The sequence below is a fragment of the Schistocerca gregaria genome, chromosome 3 (assembly GCF_023897955.1).
Source record: "Schistocerca gregaria isolate iqSchGreg1 chromosome 3, iqSchGreg1.2, whole genome shotgun sequence".
Classification (NCBI taxonomy): domain Eukaryota; kingdom Metazoa; phylum Arthropoda; class Insecta; order Orthoptera; family Acrididae; genus Schistocerca; species Schistocerca gregaria.
In genome coordinates, this window is record NC_064922.1 from 625,465,828 (window position 1) to 625,487,713 (window position 21,886).

The 21,886-nt window shown below is 43.5% G+C and overlaps 1 protein-coding gene across 1 annotated transcript in view; it reads right to left on the bottom strand.

Moving 5' to 3' along the window:
• Nucleotides 1-8,211: 8,211 nt before the first annotated feature.
• The window catches only part of LOC126355536 (uncharacterized), a 665,993-nt gene continuing 652,318 nt past the window's right edge, over nt 8,212-21,886 (bottom strand). Inside the window, exon 5 of the mRNA XM_050005882.1 lies at nt 8,212-9,832. Coding sequence (XP_049861839.1) covers nt 9,646-9,832 — 187 coding nt within the window. The 3' untranslated portion in view covers nt 8,212-9,645. The remainder of the gene's footprint in view (nt 9,833-21,886) is intronic.

The following is a 21,886-nucleotide window of genomic DNA, read 5'->3' on the forward strand; positions in this document are numbered from 1 at the left end:
AAGATTGTGTTTGTAAGGGACGTTTCTGCTGAATTAATTGCATTAGAGGCACAATAATTGGCATATATTGTTGCTGTTGTTATAAGTATGTACTAACAAGTGATTGTAACATTCTACTTTATTTACTCTCCGTTCGTGTCCCAAATTAATTAATCCTATTCTATTGTCTGTCCACATAAATGAGTAAATTGCGTTTTGTGTCACATTAAAGCAATGTCAATTTGCAAGGAACATTAAGTCTTTGAAAACATTATTGATGATTTTATTTCTTCCTGTCGCTCTAATAATTTTAAATGCTCTGCACCTGCGGAAATTACCAACTGTGTATGCGATATGTCCGCCGGAGGGTGTTTCACACGTACAACCTATTGAATCTTCTGGTTCGTGGTTTTGAGATAACTCTCACTAGGGGTGGAAATCTTTATAGCCACATCAAAATTAGGTTAATCAGAGATTAACAAACCCCTGAGGCTCACAATGATATTAATTATTTTTTACGAAAATTAAATTCCTTTTTATATGTATTGCGAGGACTAACGAGAGATACGAATTAGTAAATGATTCCCTGGTATCGATCCGTACATGACAGTGCACGGTGCCAATATGACGCAAAAAGCCGCCCCTGAAAATACGATTTTTAAGGCGCTTATATCACGTGTTCTATTCATCACAGAGATAAAAGGTCAAGTGCTTTGGATAGCTCTTGACCTAACGACCATTTGTATACCTATCGCAAGACCGGCCGTTGTACCCAGCCAGCAGTACAGGGTCAAAACGCACTTCATCTAACCCAGGCAAATTGATTGGTTTTTTTGGATTATGTGTACTTAATGGTGGATCGTGGGTGGCTTATACTGTAAAAGTGCTATTTGTAAATGGGCGGTTCCTAAAATAACCTAGAAAATGATGGTTTTTGGGTACCAAAACTACCAAGTGAAGGGAAGATGGCCACTGCTATAATTTCTGTCTATGGCAAACCGCCGAAACTTACCTTATGTTCTTAAGGTGATGTTCTCGAGTATCACAATGCGTTGCCGAGATTCAGAGGTTCAAGTTACTGGAAAATATGCGCGCAGTATTCGTCTGAAGCGTAAATGGGCACACATCAAGAAAAGGTTTCCATCAGCTAGATTCCGAGAGTTCCGGAAGCTGTATAGAAAATTGGAATAGGGATCATGAAAATCACACATTGCATGTTGCACCACCATACAGCGAGACCTTCAGGTGGTGGTCCAGATTTCTGTACACGCCGGTACCTCTAATACCCAGCAGCACGTCCTCTTGCATTGATGCATGTCTGTATATGTCGTGGTATACTATCCACAAGTTCATCAAGGCTCTGTTGGTCCAGATTGTCCCACTCCTCAACAGCGATTCGGCGTAGATCCCTCAGAGTGGTTGGTGAGTCACGTCTTCCATAAACAGCCCTATTCAGTATACCTCAGGCATGTTAGATAGGGTTCATGTCTCGAGAACATGCTGGCCACTCTAGTCGAGCGATGTCGTTATCCTCAAGGAAGTTATTCACAAGATGAGCACGATGGGGGCGCGAAGTGTCGTCCATGAAGACGAATGTGCCGCCAATATGCTGCCGATATGGTTGCTCTATCGGTAAGAGGATGACATTCACATGTCGTACAGCCGTTACAGTGCCTTCCATGATCACCAGCGACGTACGTTTACCCACATAATGCCACCTCAAAACAGCAGGGAACCTCCACCTTGCTGAGTCGCTGGACAGTGTGTCTAAGGCGTTCAGCTTGACCGGGTTGCCTGCAAACACGTCTCCGACGATTGTCTGTTTGATGGCATATGCGACAGTCATCGGTGAAGAGAACGTGATGCCAATCCTGAGCGGTCCATTCGCTTGTTGTTAGGCCAATCTGTACTGCGTTGCATGGTGTCGTGGCTGCAAAGATGGACCTCGTCATGGACGTCGGGAGTGAAGTTGCCAATCATGCAGCCTATTGCGCACGTTTGAGTCGTAACAAGACGTCCTATTGCTGCACGAAACGTATTATTCACATGGTGGCGCTGCTGTCAAGGTTCCTCCGAGCCATAAACCGTAGGTAGCGGTCATCGACTGCAGTAGTAGCCTATGGGCGGCCTGGGAAAGGCATCTCATCGACAGTTCCTGTCTCTCTGTATCTCCTCCATGTCCGAACAACATCACTTTGGTTCGCCTGGAAACTTCCCTTGTTGAGAGCCCTTCCTGGCACAAAGTAACAATAAAGACGCCATCGAACTGCATTATTGACAGTCTAGGCATGGTTGAACTACAGACAGCACGAGGCGTGTGATTCCTTCCTGGTGGAATAACTGGAATTGATAGGTTGTCTGACCTCTTCCGTGTAATAGGCGCTGCTCGTGCATGGTTGTTTTCATCTTTGGATAGGTTTAGTGACATCTCTGAACAGTCAAAGGGACTGTGTCTGTGATACAATGTCAACGTCAATCTTCAAGAGTTCTGAGAGCCCAGATGATGCTAAACGTTTTTTGATGTGGGTAGTATTAAATGACGTAGTGAACACAGGGAAAGGCGCTGGGGACACCGCAAGTTGTTTGGGAACACCAAAAAATGTTTTGGTCAGCATTTTTCGCCAGTAATGTTACGACGCGCTCTCTCTGTATAATGGGCACTTCACGCCTTTACCGATTTTCTTGAGCTGGAAAACATTCAATGGTCACATCTGGCAGCGTAAGCACCTTACAAAAATCATTTTCTCACGCGAAATTCTCTGTACTTGCAAATCAAACACGGTATTCTTCTGTATACCGTAGTTGTTGCCTAAAACTGTTGTGCGTTTTTACGTGCTTGCGTTGGACGGGAGACGATTTTGTGTTAAACATATATTATGCGTGCTGTTTCGTTGTTTACATGTGTCAAAGTATGTACACGTATCGCAGTATCTAAATTAACTGTAAAAACTTTATTGACCTACAGAATTAGTTTTATATAGCAGCCCATCCAGTTGTAAGAGGGAGATGAATGGATCCAGCTGAATAATGCCCCTGTCGGAGCATAAAAAAGGCTTCATTTAAAAGATTCTGGCGGAGAAGTTGGGGGAACAAGCTGCTTCAATCTTCATTCTGCCTTATTCATCAAAGTTTTTTCCACGAGAAGACATTCGTGTTCTAATGTGCCGCAGCGGTGAGACAGTGACAATGGAAGTGAGGGGAGCATCTGTGCTAGAGAAAAGGAGAAGAGACAATAATAGTGAAAGAGAAAAGGTGGCAGTGAAAGAAAAAGAGGGGTAGATGGAGACAACAGCAGTGGAATCAGTGGAAATTAAGAAGAGAGATGAGTGAAAACTATGCATAAGTTAAGCAGGGGGGGGGGGGGAGGGGGGAGGGGAGCAGCCGCTAGACCCTTCCTCCCAAAACTGGCGAACCTAAACACGAAAAAAATTGCTCTCTTTACCCCGTCCCCCAACACCCATGTGTTAATGACCCCTGCATAGTGGTCAAAACCCCAAGCAAACCATCTAAATGGCTCAAAGGACGTGTGTGAACAGGAGACAATTGTGGTTGAAGATAAAGACAGCAGACAATAAGCGAAAAGAAAAGAGATGAGAGCAAAATGAGAGAAAAATGATGGGGTCAGAGACAATGCAGTGAGACAGAGACACAGTGGAAGTGACGGAGAAGGTGACAGTGATGAGGAAGAGCTAGAGAAAGAGTTGAAGACAGTGACAGTGGAAGAGATAGAGGAGAAAGTTCAGTTGGGAGGAAAAGGAGAGAACCGTAGAGGCAGTAAGAGAGATGCTGTGTATGAAGGCTTAACTATAAAGAGAGACTGGGTAAAAGGACTTAGAACACCGGTCGCCACCCTGCTGCTATGCTATGAATTTTGTGTCGGAAGTAACACGGATTCATGAATGCGATTTATAGAGACTGTCATCTTCAAATGTATACATATTTGTACCAAGAAATATGAAACTAAATTAAAGCTGCTATAGTACAGTGCGATGAGTCGAAGAAAAATGACATTCAAAACATTTAGTAAACATTTGTGAACGGTCTCATATTGCATAATACGTTTCAAATCAGTAAAAGTAATGGTATTAATCAATTAATCGTCCCCTCACACAGACTAGACAACAAGATTTCGTTATGCAATCACAGTATCAAAACAGTGGATTCGCTAAGCGTGGCATCAATCGGAAACAAAGAACAACTGACACGAAATGTTCCGAACGGTGTCGCTTTTCAATGACACATGAGCGGTCAGATGCCAACGTATCGCACCGGCACTACAACTGGTATGTTACGCCTACTAATTTATGTAGGTTACCATTAATAACAAGATAAATACATATGCGACCCGAAGGGCCATCCTACAATGTCAGTATTGGCGCTTGAGCAAAAAGGGTTCAGGACCACTGATTCAGAATGTTCTGTGTTAAAAGAGCGCGGATGTATTCGCATGCCCAGTTTTTTTCCTGTGGAAACCGGTATGAGGTCTGAGGCAGCTGGTTCCCCACGTTTCCGTCAGAGTCTTTTAAAGACGAGCATATTCGTCTTCTTTGTGTTTTGACAGCAGCCTCTTTCAGCAGGCAGAAGTATTGTCCACAGTTTTTGTTGGTAGGGACTGCGATTAATTCAGAAGTTCGTAATTTTCAGCGTTTACTTTTGTAAGGAAGCAGTTTGTACTAAATTTGAACGGTCCTTCGAGCATGAATACATCAGAGGCACCAGAGAAGTGGTTCTGGCTGCTGGAAGGAAGTGTCTGGCAGCCTAACACAACTAAGTAGCCTGAACAAAACTGTGCAAATCAACATACTGAAAGGAACATTCAAACAAATTAAATTTATTGAGATGATGAAAAGCTGTTCAAATTGATTAAGAATCCAGTTTGCCGCGTTAGCTGGTTTATTGTGGTCGCTCAGAGACTGGTAGAACCGGTTACGTACCATGCAGGTACATCCTCATGTGTATTTCTGGGGAAAATGTTTGTACAAAACTTTTTAAGAGCCGTGCTACTCTCCTACCAAGTTAAGAGTCCTTATTACTAAAAACTTAAAATCATTGCATGCGATTTAAAACAAGAGGCATGAGCCACTATTATAAAATTACTTACAAGGTCTAATGTTCCGCGCTATATAAATGGTTTAGATAACATGGAACATTAATGCGTGTTCCGAGGTGCAATAACGAACACTATCTGAGGCAACCATCAGCGGTAGTGAAACGTAGTAAAGTCATATATGGATCTCTATCTTGTTCTATGGACGAGGGACTTCAGCTGATGATATACACAGAAGCGCCATAGAAATGGGTGTAGGCAAGCCTATTCAAATTAAGATGTGTGTCAACAGACAGAATACAGCGCTGTGGTCGCCAACGCCTATATAAGACAACAAGTGTTTGGTGTAGTTGTTAGATCGGTTACTGACTGCTACAGTGGCACGTTATAAGATTTAAGTGAGTCTGAACGTGGTATTGTAGGCGGTGCACGAGCGATGGGACACAACATCTCCGAGGTACCGATGAAGTGTGCATTTTCCCGTACGATCATTTCCCGAGTGTACCGTGTATATCTGGAAGCCGGTAAAACATCAAATCTCCGACATCGCTTCCGGCCGGAAAAAGATCGTGCAAGAATGGGAACTACGACGACTGAAGAAAATCGTTCAACGTCGCAGAAGTGCAACCCTCCCACAGATTGTTGCAGTTTTCAATACTGGGCCATCAACAAGTGTCAGCGTGCGAGCCATTCAACGAAACATCATCGACATGGGCTTTCGGAGCCGAAGGCCTACTCGTGTACCCTTGATGACTGCACGACACGCAGCTTTACGCCTCGCACGGACCTTTCAACACCGACATTGGACTGTTGACGAATGGTCGGACGAGGCTAAATTTTATCGATCGAAAGGACGTGTACGGGTATGGACACAAGCTCATGAATCCATGGACCCTGCGTCGTAAGCATCCCGTCTGATCACCTGCATGCATTCATGTCCATTGTGCATGCCAACGGACTTGGGAAATTCCAGCAGGACAATGTCACACCACAGACGTCCATAAATGCTAGAGTGGCCCCCGGAACTCTCTTCTGAGTACAAACACTTCCGCTGGCCACCTACCTCTCCAGACATGAACATTATTTAGCATGTCGGGGATACAGTGCAACGTCCTGTTCAGAAGAGATCTCCACCCCTTCGTGCTCTTAACGGATCTGTGTACAGCCCTGCAGGATCCATGGTGTTTACGGCGCTTCTGCGAGTTCGCGGAGGCCCTACACGATATTAGGCAGGCGTACAAGTTTCTTTTACTGTTTATTGTATATTCAGCAAGGCCTGGGAACTCACGCTGGGTCTGATTAAGAAGACACACTGCAAACACAACGTAAATCTTAATTATGGGGAACGAGTCGTTTTATATTCACATCACAAATTATTTTGAAAAAAATGCCTAAATGATAATCTTTTACAAGTATTTAATTTACTTAATTTTAAAAGAAGACATGTAGATGTGAGTTAGCCATTCTTACCCACCACCTTTCACATATCTCAGTAATAGAAATTCTTCTACGGGATAGATGGAGATGGCAAGGACAAAATTTGTCGGTATATTTTTCAAATTTTACTTTGCTGTCTGTCCTACAAGTGACCAAAAATTTAGTTTGCAGCTTCATGTGTCCCTTTTAGTGCTAAAGAAAGACTTAATGTGGCGTAATTAATGTCTTTTTCCTTATAGTTTTGTAACTTAACACATCATAGTTCCTTTTGAACATCAGTGGATTATTTCCAACAAACCTAATGAGGGAATAAATATATTGTGAAGAAGTAGGCTAGTCACAATGCGTAAATCCTTAAACAGATCTCTACAAGATGATGGTGGATGAACATCGCAGTTTATCAGTACAGCAGACAATGAAGCCTTTCTTTGTCAAAGATATGCGTAGGTTAAACCAGAACATTATTCCATATGACGTTATGAAATGAAAATACACAAAATATGTCAGCTTATTGATTTTTCTATCCCCAATAGTTGCAATGATTGTAACTGTGAAAGAAGCTGAATTAAAGTTTTTTCAAAGTGTGTTTTTTTTATGTTTTTATTCTCATCATTACGGATACAACAAATTTTGATGTTCCCATTTATTTATTGTTTCCTCAGTATGTGTTACAATTATCACTGATGTGGAGAACTTAACATGTTTTGTCGTCTTTTAAAACTTAGGGTGAGATCATTCAAGCACATGTTTTCCATTTCTTCTGTCACTCTCCTATCACCTTTCTTATATAGGCGTGTAAGAACGGCATATTTCAGTCTTTCTATAAAAATGTTTTGTGTTAGTGATGCTTTACGTATTTCAGATAAGACAGGTTTATTATATGGGAACTAATCTTTAGTACTCTATTGAAAGCACCATCAAAATCCGATAAGCTTTCGTTTTTGAGAGAATGTATAGTTTGCTTGATTTCAGAAGGAAAAGCTGCTGATAGATTAATATTATCGAAATTGATGAGTGTTATTTTTGTAACATATTGCTGTGATTTTTCTCTTGAACTGTTTTTTCCTATGTTTTCTACTATATTTAGGAATACGACTGTTAAATATATTTCTTACTTGAGAATTAACATTAATAGCCCTTCCATTCACTTCACTTTTCGTGTTGTGTGGCTGGTTGTCCTGTCTTTCATTTCACTACATTTCATATAGCCTCAAGCTGTATAATCGTAATTATTGATTTCTGACATAATACTTATGTTTCGTGATTATTTAAGAACTTTTGGCACCAGTTTTGAGTAGTTTTTGCAGTGTGCAACTGTTGTAGGATCTACTTGCTCTTGCGAACAGATATATTTCCTATTTCCTTGCACAAGCTACTTTAATCCCTCTAGCGATTCATACTTTCTTACTGGCTGTTTAGTTCCGTTTATGTTTAGCCTATGTGGAAAGCTATTATGAAATAGGATACGAATTTATAACTGAATAGATACTTACTTACCTGTTTGGTTTTCTTTTTGCCTGAGCATTGTCTACTGTTCCAGTAACAATGTTCTTCTGCCTGGGCGCTTTAGCCACCTATTTAAGTGCCTTTTTATCACTCGTGCAATCTGTGAGCTTACTCTTCCATACTTAATCTGCTCCACTACGATTCAGCATCACTTTTAGCGTATATATAAGTATGGTTCAAAACAGTGAGGAAATAAAGAAGGACAAGACGACAAAATGAAAGTTTAAAAAAGGAAAGACAAATAAAAAATGTAATATGTAGATTGTATCTGTGGAAGACCACTACCAAAACGGCGTTATATTTATCATCAATTTATGTTGCCAGATTTGGAATAGAAATTCACATTTTCAGTCGTACGTAGATATAAAGATCGTCTGACTATAAATCATATGACACATCGTCGAAACGGTATTGTTACTGAAAAATGAAGCTGAGCATATGTTTACCATACCAGGTAAAATATGATCTGATCCATGAAACAGTATTGAAATGTCATCTCTCGTTACATGAAAACAAACTGAAGGCTTAAGGCAAGGTTCACGTTCAAATGGTCGAAAATACGAATTTTATTGCATTTTTTTGAAAGCTATATGTGTCTATAATGATAGACGAAAAGATTTTTTAATCCATGCGTTACAAAAGTTTCTGAAGCCCATTGTTCGAAGTACCGTCACGGTCGCCGTGGGACATTCTCAGACATGAACGCCCGGCTCAGGTAGAAAACTTGATATGCTGTGAAGCACGCTCACAAAATGATTTATATTGCAGTAGGCACGCAAACATATTTGCCGGCTGTCGAACGCAGCATATCCACCTCAGCCACATTGGCTTTTCTGGCCAGGAAGATCGAGAAAATTGCTCTCTAGGAACAATTAGAGTTAGAGAAAAGGTTAATATATGGTCCTGGAATTGCAGGCTAAACGTAAGTTACGCTACCAACTTTTTTTATCAGATTTTGGTGACAAGTGGTGAAAACGTTATTTTTCGTGCGCCCCATTGGATTAGCCATATTGAACTTTGGAAATCTAACTTCACCTTAGTGTTCAGCGGCATCAAAAATATATAATAAAATGTAGTGTTTATCCAAATTGAATTAATAATATATATAAAAATTTTCGGTAAACTTTAAATGAGCTTTTCTGGAGAAAAGAGTTTTCGTAACTGCGTGCAGCATAAAATAAAAACTGTTCAGACTGTTAATTTCTATCTCTTGTATTTCTATTTTTTGTAAAGCCATAAAGAACGAAACAAACACCGAAAAATGTAACTAACATTTCGAGTTAGCACCATATTATTACATTTAAGGTTATTCCATTGTGTTTAGGTATAAGTTCTCACAAATTTAATGTAGTACCGATTGATGTTATCCATTTTTGGTTCCAGATGACTACTGAAGGGTTACACAGCACGTCGTCTGCGTACTTCAGACTCGCGGGCCTTTATCAAACCATAATTACGTGAGCCGTGTTTTGTTTTGTTTTTTGTTCGTTTTTTTTGTATTGAAAATCCTTCAAAGTACCGGTATGATCAGTCACAATACCCAAATAGATCCTCTGGTATCTATTCACTGCCTCAAAAAGAATTCCAGATTTTGTCTATTTTTTGCTCAGATGAATGAGAACCCGGCCTTAAGCTCCAATGGTCCTGTTCATTACGCTTCAATGCGGGCTGGCGCTCTAGTCTGCGCTGCGGAAGCGGATCCTGACGAAGCGCGAGGCGGCCCTCCAGAGCGCCATGACGCGAGCGTCGAGGAAGCCGTCGGGCGGCGTGGCGCAGCCGGGGTGCGAAGAGGCGCACCGGGGCTCAGAGGCGGCCGCGGCGCCCTGCAGCCACGCAGACACGTACTGCGCCTCCGTCTCCTTCCTGCAACACACCGAGGGCTCCGGCTTAGCTGCTGCTCACCACTCTTGCTCGCGATGTGGATATGGTTTAACTGTGCTTCGTAGAGAATAAACGAGGACACTGTTGCGTGTGTGTTCACCTTGTGCCCTATCTGTGGGAAATTAAGTTACTGCTACCGGGAGTCATAATTAATTTCTCACAGATAGGGCAGCAATTTTGAGTAGTTTTTGTTGTGTGCCACTGTTATAGGATCTGCTTGTTCTTGCGAACAGATATACACACCTGGACATGGAAAAAAGAACACATTGACACCGGTGTGTCAGACCCACCATACTTGCTCCTGACATTGCGAGAGGGCTGTACAAGCAATAATCACACGCACGGGTACAGCGGACACACCAGGAACCGCGGTGTTCGCCGTCGAATGGCGCTAGCTGAGCAGCATTTGTGCACCGCCGCCGTCAGTGTCAGCCAGTTTGCCGTGGCATGCGGAGCTCCATCGCAGTCTTTAACACTGGTAGCATGCCGCGACAGCGTGGACGTGAACCGTATGTGCAGTTGACGGACTTTGAGCGAGGGCGTATAGCGGGCATGCGGGAGGCCGGGTGGACGTACCGCCGAATTGCTCAACACGTGGGGCGTGAGGTCTCCACAGTACATCGATATTGTCGCCAGTGGTCGGCGGAAGGTGCACGTGCCCGTCGACCTGGGACCGGACCGCAGCAACGCACGGATGCACGCCAAGACTGTAGGATCCTACGCAGTGCCGTAGGGGACCGCACCACCACTTCCCAGCAAATTAGGGACACTGTTGCTCCTGGGGTATCGGCGAGGACCATTCGCAACCGTCTCCATGAAGCTGGGCTACGGTCCCGCACACCGTTAAGCAGTCTTCTGCTCATGCCCCAACATCGTGCAGCCCACCTCCAGTGGTGTTGCGACAGGCGTGAATGGAGGGACGAATGGAGACGTGTCGTCTTCAGCAATGAGAGTCGCTTCTGCCTTGGTGCCAATGATGGTCGTATGCGTGTTTGGCGCCGTGCAGGTGAGCGCCACAATCAGGACTGCATACGACCGAGGCACACAGGGCCAACACCCGGCATCATGGTGTGGGGAGCGATCTCCTACACTGGCCGTACACCTCTGGTGATCGTCGAGGGGACACTGAATAGTGCACGGTACATCCAAACCGTCATCGAACCCATCGTTCTACCATTCCTAGACCGGCAAGGGAACTTGCTGTTCCAACAGGACAATGCACGTCCGCATGTATCCCGTGCTACCCAACGTGCTCTAGAAGGTGTAAGTCAACTACCCTGGCCAGCAAGATCTCCGGATCTGTCCCCCATTGAGCATGTATGGGACTGGATGAAGAGTCGTCTCACGCGGTCTGCACGTCCAGCACGAACGCTGGTCCAACTGAGGCGCCAGGTGGAAATGGCATGGCAAGCCGTTCCACAGGATTACATCCAGCATCTCTACGATCGTCTCCATGGGAGAATAGCAGCCTGCATTGCTGCGAAAGGTGGATATACACTGTACTAGTGCCGACATTGTGCATGCTCTGTGGCCTGTGTCTATGTGCCTGTGGTTCTGTCAGTGTGATCATGTGATGTATCTGACCCCAGGAATGTGTCAATAAAGTATCCCCTTCCTGGGACAATGAATTCACGGTGTTCTTATTTCAATTTCCAGGAGTGTATTTCACTTTTCCTTTCACAAGCTACTTTAATCCCTCTAGCGATTCATACTTTCTTACGTGGTTGTTTAGTGCCGTTTATGTACAGCTTATGTAGAGCCTTTTCCTTGGCGACAGAGGTCGTCAAACTGGAAAGTTGACCTTCTTTAATTTTATGCAGATATGTACTTTGTAAGTAGCAATTCCAGAAAAATCAGGCATTAAGAGGATGGAATCAAGAGATATTGCTATCGTTGTCACGTCTTCCAAAGTTGAGTCACTGGAAGGTAGGACTGAAAAATGGGAGATCAGAGCTTAATTTGTTCAGAGGAGCCGTATGATGGCAGAGCGTTAGAGATTATAATTTACTATGAAACTATTTTATTTTCATTCAATATCGTAAATAACTTGTACAACTGTTGCTGATCGGACGTTGTGCCTTCAGTTATGGAAGACTACCGGACACAATGTTCCCAGCCGGATCACGATCCATAACAAGTGTTGGTATTTAAAGATGACTTAACCATAGATACCGGTAATAAATCTTTTGCGATTGTGGCTGAAAACGAAATTTATTAAAGTTGAAAAGCTACGAAGACGTTAGAGACCGCCGCACTGGGGAAGGAAGACTAAAGAAATCGACCGTACTCTTTGCAAAACGAACCATTTGGGAATTTCTTAACTTGAGGGAACGAATAAAAAGTTGATTTTAACCGGCATCCTTCCGAGTCTACCATCTCAACCAGTGCGAGACCTTGCTTGTTGTTGTTACATTGCAAATACCATCGTCAAATAGACTGCGCGGTTCTTGCAGGACAAATCATATCTAGTTTTAGATAGTGTTCACACACGTGCAAATGTGTTGTCTGTGACATTACTTTCTTCTGTTGGCTAGAAAATGGCACAGAGATGGAATTTCCAACCATTGTTGAAGAGTGGGACAATCAAGCATTACTGGAGATGAAGTGAGTTATGAAACCGCCGACCATAATTTCAGGATTATTGAGATCCTGGGGAGAGCAGACCATAACAAAACTATTCCGGAAGCTGTACGTGACATATAAGAAAAGCGAAATACCCACATACCTCAAGTGGAATATAATGTTTCAAATTCCAAAAAAGGCAGGCGCTGGCAAGAGTGAGTATTACCGAATTATTTAGTGTAGTACGTCATGGTTGAACAGTGCTTACATAATTTTTTCCGCAGACGAGTAGAGAAACTGATAGAGGCCGATGTAGGAGAAGATCAGTTTGGATTTCGGAGAAATATACAAACACGCGAGGTAACACTGAACCAGCAACTAATCTTACAAGATTAGTACGCGTACATTTATAGCATTTGTAAATGAAGGTAACGTTTCAACAATGTTGACTGAACTACACTCTGAGTTATGTACAGCTTGTACAAAAACGAGACTGCACTATTAAAAGCAATACGACATGAAAACGAAGCATGTGGAATGGTTTGAGGCATGGTGGCAGCTGATCCCAGACGTTATTCAGTCTCTACATCAAGGAAGCCATAGAAGAAAACAAAGAGAAATTTACACGGGAAATTGTCCGCAGCTCGTGGTCGTGCGGTAGCGTTCTCGTTTCCCACGCCAGGGTTTCCGGGTTCGATTCCCGGCGGGGTCAGGGATTTTCTCTGCCTCGTAATGACTGGGTGTTGTGTGATGTCCTTAGGTTAGTTAGGTTTAAGAAGTTCTAAGTTCTAGGGGACTGATGACCATAGATGTTAAGTCCCATAGTGCTCAGAGCCATTTGAACCGTTTACACGGGAAATTAATATTAAGAAAAACAAAATAAAAGATACGTTTATTGATGCGATTGTAATTATTTCACAAATAGGAAATGACCTGCAAAAACAGTTTAACGGAGTGGATAGTATTTAACAAAGGCATTACAAGATGGAATGTGGTAGAACTAAATTCAGTGATACTGTGGGAATTAGATTAGGAAATGGGTTTTGTTATTTGATCTGCTAAACAGCTAACGGGGCTGAAGGAGAGAGGATATAATATGCTGACAGGCAATAGCAAGAAAAAAGTTTCGGAAAAAGAGAAACTTTCTAGCAACGAATACAAATTTAAGTTTTACGAAGTTATTTCTTAGGGTATTTCTTTGAATTGCAGCCGATTGCGGAAGTAAGCTGTGGACGATAAAGAGCTTATACAAGAAGAAAATAGAAGATCTTGAAATGGGATGCTACGAAAGAACTCTCAAGATTATACGGATTGATCAAATTACTAATGAGGAGGTATTGAAACGAACTGGGGAGAAAAAAGTTCATGGAACATCTCGAGCAAAAAAAGAAAATCGGATGGTAGGGCACACATTCAGGCTTCAAAGATTTGTTATTTTGTTTATGGAGGGAAGTATGAAGGGTCAAAGTTGCAGAGTTAGATGAAGACTTGCAGACAGTAAAGCTGTCCAAATGGATGGAGTTGCTGTAGGTATGGAGAGAGGGAGAGATTTGCACAGAAAAGGGTAGCGTGAAGAGCTGCATCAAACTAGTCATTGGACTGAAAATCAAAACAACGACAACAACAACAACAAAGGAGAGATAAAATTTAGCCACTCGAACAGGTGTCACAGTAAAGACAGCAATCGGAAACTTACTATCGAACGTGTGGTGCAAACAATGTCATACGTTTTTTCAACTTGAGAATTTCTGCTCTTTTCTCAGACGCCATAAGTTTGTGGCACTGGACATGAGCCACATCCCCCTTCACCAGCTCGGCTTGGCAGTATAAAATAATCACAAATTAGTGACTAGCGTCCATTAATGCATTACGTAGCATGGAAACAGTCTGCCTCACTTACTTCTAAATTGTTAGAGACAGCGTGCGAGATCATATTGGACGACGGCCCTTACCGCCGTCTGCTTTACGTCTGCTGTGCAGCGAGCTACCTTAATTTAAGTATTAACTGTATTTTTCTTACTTGTTACTTCTTCTTCCGTGTGTTTTTGCTTTTAGGAAGCTTTAATTGTCGAGTGCTATTAATAGTGTTCCATAGATTTCGTGTTTGTTTTGAATACAGGCAGAGAGAGTCCCTTTAGTCAACCATAGTGCCAGTAGTGCTATTGTTTGTTTTGAATACAGTCCAGAGACAGGTAGTGCTATTTTCATTGTTTTCTACAAGAAGTGGCTAGCAATCACAGTTCAGTCAATAACCAACAGCCTTTAGTGAATTAGGAGTCTAGTTAAAAGTTGATTAAGTCTCTTCAGTAAATTGATTCCTTAGGATGGATAGGATGTGTGACTGCTGTGTACGGACGCAGGAGGAGCTGGCCACTCTTCGCGAACAGCTGAGCGTGTTGATGGCCGCGGTCAGCCGTCTTCAGGCTGCTGCCTCGGAGTGTAGCGGCAGTGGGGAGTCTGGTGCGTCGCAAGGTACAGCCCAGGTGTTACATGCTTCACCCACTGTCCCTGCTGTCGAGACATTTTCGCGGGTGCCGGGCGCGGTTGGGCCACCTTCTCCCCAAGGCGAGTGGCGGGTTCAGCGGCGTTTGCGGCGCACGAGGCGGAGGGTAAATGTGGAGGCTGGCCGTGTGGCAACGCCCGCTGTGCCTGTGGGTGGACATGTGGCTGCTCCTTCAGCGACGTCCGATCAGGCACACGGTGGGAGGGGTTTATTAGTTATTGGGAGCTCCAACATTAGGCGGGTGATGGAGCCCCTTAGGGAAATAGCGGAAAGGTCGGGGAAGAAGGCCAGTGTTCACTCTGTCTGCTTGCCGGGGGTGTCATCCGAGATGTGGAGGAGGCACTACCGGCAGCGATAGAAGGCACTGGGTGCACCCGACTGCAAATTGTTTCTCATGTCGGCACCAATGACTCCTGCCGTCTGGGTTCGGAGGATATCCTCAGTTCGTACAGGCGGTTGGCTGAATTGGTGAAGGCGGAAAGCCTCGCTCGCGGAGTGGAATCAGAGCTAACTATTTGTAGTATCGTTTCCAGAACCGATCGCGGTCCTCTGGTTTGGAGCCGAGTGGAAGGCGTAAACCAGAGGCTCAGCGATTCTGCAGAGAGCTGGGGTGCAAATTTCTCGACCTCCGCTATCGGGTGGAGAAATGTAGGGTCCCCTTGAATAGGTCAGGCGTGCACTACAGGCCGCAAGCAGCTACAAGGGTAGCGGAGTACGTGTGGAGTGCACATGGGGTTTTTTAGGTTAGAGAACTCCCCCCCTAGGTCCGACAAGACGCCTCCTGAGACATGGCAAGGTAGGAGTAGGCAAAATGCAACAGGGAATAACAATATTCATGTGCTAATAGTAAACTGCAGGGGCGTCTATAAAAAGATCCAAGAACTGCTCTCATTAATAAACGGTCATAACGCCCATATAGTACTAGGGACAGAAAGTGGGCTGAAACCAGACGTAAACAGTAATGAAATCCTAAACTCAGATTGGAATGTATACCGCAGAGACAGGCTGGACAGTGAAGGGGGAGGTGTGTTTATAGCGATAAGAAGTGCAATAGTATCGAAGGAAATTCACGGAGATCCGAATTGTGAAATGATTTGGGTGAAGGTCACGGTTAAAGCAGGCTTAGACATGGTAATTGGATGACTCAATAGGCCCCCGGGCTCAGCAGCTGTTGTGGCTGAGCACCTGAAGAATAATTTGGAAAATATTTCGAGTAGATTTCCCCACCATGTTATAGTTATGAGTGGAGATTTTAATTTGCCGGATATAGACTGGGAGACTCAAAAGTTCAGAACGGGTGGCAGGGAAAAAGAATCCAGTGAAATTTTTTTAAGTGCTTTATCTGAAAACTACCTTGAGCAGTTAAACAGAGAACCGACTCGTGGCTATAACATATTAGACCTTCTGGTGACAAACAGACCCGAACTATTTGAATCAGTTAATGCAGAACAGGGAATCAGCGATCACAAAGCGGTTACTACATCGATGATTTCAGCCGTAAATAGAAATATTAAAAAAGGTAGGAAAATTTTTCTGTTTAGCAAAAGTGACGAAAAGCAGATTTCAGAGTACTTGATGGCTCAACACAAAAGTTTTGTCTCAAGTACAGATAGTGTTGAAGATCAGTGGACAAAGTTCAAAACCATGGTACAATATGCGTTAGATGAGTATGTGCCAAGCAAGATCGTAAGAGATGGAAAAGAGCCACCGTGATACAACAACCGAGTTAGAAAACTGCTGCGGAAGCAAAGGGAACTTCACAGCAAACATAAACATAGCCAAAGCTTTGCAGGCAAACAGAAATTACGCGAAGCGAAATGTAGTGTGAGGAGGGCCATGCGAGAGGCGTTCAATGAATTCGAAAGTAAAGTTCTATGTACTGACTTGGCAGAAAATCTTAGGAAATTTTGGTCCTATGTCAAAGCGGTAGGTGGATCAAAACAAAATGTCCAGACACTCTGTGACCAAAAAGGTACTGAAACAGAGGATGACAGACTAAAGGCCGAAATACTAAATGTCTTCTTCCAAAGCTGTTTCACAGAGGAAGACTGCACTGTAGTTCCTTCTTTAGATTATCGCACAGATGACAAAATGGTAGATACCGAAATAGACGACAGAGGGTTAGAGAAAGAATTAAAATCGATCAAAAGAGGAAAGGCCGTTGGACCTGATGGGATACCAGTTCGATTTTACACAGAGTACGCGAAGGAACTTGCCCCCCTTCTTGCAGCGGTGTACCGTAGGTCTCTAGAAGAGCGAAGCTTTCCAAAGGATTGGAAAAGGGCACAGGTCATCCCTGTTTTCAAGAAGGGACGTCGAACAGATGTGCAGAACTATAGACCTATATCTCTAACGTCGATCAGTTGTAGAATATTGGAACACGTATTATGTTCGAGTATAATGACTTTTCTGGAGACTAGAAATCTACTCTGTAAGAATCAGCATGGGTTTCGAAAAAGACGGTCGTGTGAAACCCAGCTCGCGCTATTCGTCCACGAGACTCAGAGGGCCATAGACACGGGTTCACAGGTAGATGCCGTGTTTGTTGACTTCCGCAAGGCGTTTGACACAGTTCCCCACAGTCGTTTAATGAACAAAGTAAGAGCATATGGACTATCAGACCAATTGTGTGATTGGATTGAGGAGTTCCTAGATAACAGAACGCAGCATGTCATTCTCAATGGAGAGAAGTCTTCCGAAGTAAGAGTGATTTCAGGTGTGCCGCAGGGGAGTGTCATAGGACCGTTGCTATTCACAATATACATAAATGACCTGGTGGATGACATCGGAAGTTCACTGAGACTTTTTGCAGTTGATGCTGTGGTATATCGAGAGGTTGCAACAATGAAAAATTGTACTGAAATGCAGGAGGATCTGCAGCGAATTGACGCATGGTGCAGGGAATGGCAATTGAATCTCAATGTAGACACGTGTAATGTATTGCGAATATATAGAAAGATAGATCCCTTATCATTTAGCTACAAAATAGCAGGTCAGCAACTGGAAGCATTTAATTCCATAAATTATGTGGGAGTATGCATTAGGAGTGATTTAAAATGGAATGATCATATAAAGTTGATCGTCGGTAAAGCAGATGCCAGACTGAGATTTATTGGAAGAATCCTAAGGAAATGCAATCCGAAAACAAAGGAAGTAGGTTACAATACGCTTGTTCACCCACTGCTTGAATACTGCTCAACAGTGTGGGATCCGTACCAGATAGGGTTGATAGAAGAGATAGAGAATATCCAACGGAGAGCAGCGCGCTTCATTACAGGATCATTTAGTAATCGCGAAAGCGTTGCGGAGACAGATAAACTCCAGTGGAAGACTCTGCAGGAGAGACGCTCATTAGCTCGGTACGGGCTTTTGTTAAAGTTTCGAGAACATACCTTCACCGAAGAGTCAAGCAGTATATTGCTCCCTCCTACGTATATCTCGCGAAGCGACTTTGAGGATAAAATCAGATAGATTAGAGCCTACACAGAAGCATACCGACAATCCTTGTTTCCACGAACAATACGAGACTGGAATAGAAGGGGGAACCGATAGAGGTACTCATGGTACAATCCGTCACACACCGTCAGGTGGCTTGCGGAGTATGGATGTAGATGTAGATGTCGATGTAGACAAAAAAGGGTCATTATTGTGGGAACTGTCCTACCGCTCGTCTCGCTTAATCGATGCAAAGCATGGGAAACGATTGCGTGCTTGGAATCGGAGTCCCTGATCCTGCGCAGTACGATATTCGTTGCCACCATCCCGCTGAGAGACTTCCTTTCCTACATTTGAGCTCTCTGTTGTTGTACACGGTGACTGGTCTCGCACATTAGGTAATGGCATGATGATCTGTTCGACTGTCTGTAACTCATTACCTGGAAGTAACTGGGCAATTAGCTTCCGTCACATATAGACGGCATGCTGTAGCCGCAGAAGACGTTGTCTCCTACTCTTTTCTAATATCCTGCACAGGATTCACTCTAATGTTCGCAACAAACGCTATGTTTATTTATTAAAAGGTGAAACAGATACTTTGTAATTATTCGCGCAGAGCTGCTTCGCACAGATGGTATTCACGGGAACACGCGCCTCGCCTTGTTTCTCTCTTTCAGTTGGCCGGCGGTGCCTCCGCCGCGAGACGAGCCGTCGCATCTATCACACACTTTACGCATAGAAACAAGCGGACTGGGCGCGCGTCTTTGTATGTCAGCTGCATTCATACACAGGCGGTTGCAGCAGCGGCCGAGCCGTGCCAAGTAGCCGCACGTGTCCGGAATGGCCAGTTCATCAGGACTAATATACGTACGACAAGCGACCTGCCGACGCTGGGGCAGGCGGCCGTGCGCTGCCTGCGCTGATCAGCTGCAGGGGAGGTCTGGCGCTCAAGCGCATCCGCACACATACCGTCTCGCTGATTGCCGCACTCAATTTTCGTACACTGTGCACCGTAGCAGTACGAACGTCGCTCACAGTGTGTACGTCTGACACGTCCACATAGACAAAACCAGCGTCTTCAGTTACGTCCGGTCCTGTAAGCTGTTGTTGTGGTCTTCAGTCCATGAACTGTGTGCAAACTTCTTCGTCTCCCAGTACCATCTGAATCTTCATCTCTTGGTCTCCCGGTATGATTTTTACCTTCGACGCTGCCCTCCGATACTAAACTCGTGATCCCTTGATGCCTCAGAATATGTCCCACCAACCGATCCTTTCTTCTTGTCAAGTCGTGTCACAAATTTCTCTTCTCCCCAGTTCTACTCAAAACTTTCTCATTAGTTATGTGATCCACCCACCTCATCTTCAGCAATCTTCTGCAGCAAAACGTTTCGAAAGCTTCTATGCTCTTCTTCTCTAAACTATTTAACGTCCACGTTTCACTTCCATAAATGCACTCCATACAAATACTTTCATAAACGACTTCCTGACACTTAAATCAATACTGGATGTTAACAAATTTCTCTTCTTCAGAAACGCTTTCCTTCCCATTGCCTGTCTACAGTATATATCCTCAACCTTCATCAGTTATTTTGCTTCCCAAGTAGTCTCGTTTCTTAACCTAATTCCCTCAGCATCACCCGATATAATTCGACTACATTCAATTATCCTCTTTTTGTTTTTGTCGATGTTCATCTCATATCCTTTCAAGAGACTGTCCATTCCGTTCAGCTGATCTTCCAGGTCATTTGCTGTCTCTGACAGAATTACGGTGTCATCGGCTAACCTCAAAGTTTTTATTTCTTCACCATGGATTTTATTTTCTACTCCGAATTTTTCTTTTGTTTCCTTTACTGCTTGCTCAATATACAGATTGAATAACATCGGTGAGAGGCTACAACCCTGTCTCACTCCCTTCCCAACCACTGCGTCCCTTTCATGTCCCTCGGCTCTTATGACTGCCATCTGGTTTCTGTACAAACTGCAGATAGCCTTTCTCTCCCTCTCTTTTACCCCTGCCATCTTCAGAATTTGAAAGAGAGTATTCGAATCAACATTGTCAAAAGCTTTCTACAAGTCTACAAATGCTAGAAACGTAGGTTTGCCTTTCCTTAATATATTTTCTAAGATAAGTCGTAGGGTCAGTACTGCCTTACGTGTTCCAACATTTCTACGTAATCCAAACTGATCTTCCCTGAGGTGGGCTTCTACCTGTTTTTCCATTTGTCTGTAAGCAATTCGTGTTACTATTTTGCAGCCGTGGCTTATTAAACTGATAGTTCGGTAATTTTAACATCTGTCAACACCTGTTTCCTTTGGGATTGGAATTATTATATTCTTATTGAAGTCTGAGGGTATTTCGCCTGTCTCATACTTCTTGCCGGCCGAAGTGGCCGTGCTGTTCTAGGCGCTGCAGTCTGGAACCGCGAGACCACTACGGTCGCAGGTTCGAATCCTGCCTCGGGCATGGATGTGTGTGATGTCCTTAGGTTAGTTAGGTTTAACTAGTTCTAAGTTCTAGGGGACTAATGACCTCAGAAATTGAGTCCCATAGTGCTCAGAGTCATTTGAAGCATTTGAACCATACTTCTTGGTTACCAGAAACTCTTCACGCAGTATCATATCTATCATTTCATCTTCATCTACATCCTCTTCCATTTCCATAATATTGCCTTCAAGAACATCGCCCTTGTATAGTCCCTCTATATGTTCCTTCCACCTTTTGTGCTTTCCGTTCTTTGCTTAGAAATTCCTGCTTACCCATTTTGCACTTCCTGTCGATCTCATTTTTGAAACGTTTGTATTCCTTTTTACCTGCTTCATTTACTGGATTTTTGTACTTTCACCTTTCATCAATTAAATTCAGTATCTCTTCTGTTACCCAACGATTTCTATTAGGCCTCGTCTTTTTGCTTACTTGATCCTCTGCTACCTTCACTATGTTATCTCTCAAAGCTACCCATTCTTCTTCTACTGTATTTCTCCCCCCCCCCCCCCCCCATTCTTGTCAATCGTTTCCTAATGCTCTTCCTGAAACTCTCTACAAACTCTGGTTCTGTCAGTTTATCCAGGTCCTATCTGCTTAAATTCCCACATTTTCCAGTTTCTTCAATTTTAATATCCAGTTCATAACCAATAGGTTGTGATCAGAGTCCATATCTGCCCCTGGAAATGTCTTACAGTTTAAAACCTGGTTCCTAAATCACTGTCTTACAATCTATTTGAAACCTTCGTGGACATCAAACATTATTATTATAAAAAATCAAATCGTCGAATCGTTGTAATTGGCAGTCAATAAATGAAAATAAACATAGTTGAAGGAAATGTTGTGTCTGTTGTGTCTAACATAGGGTGCAATCAATGCCGCTTGATAACAACGTAAACTACGATTATTTCATTGCTGCACAAGACCTATGCCACCACAGCGCAGATATTCAGAGGAAATTTTTCCGAATCTGTCGCCTGTAGCCGAGCACTGCTGACGGACACTCACGTCTATAGAGCAGGGAGAGGCGGCGAATATTACAGAGTCGAGCTGA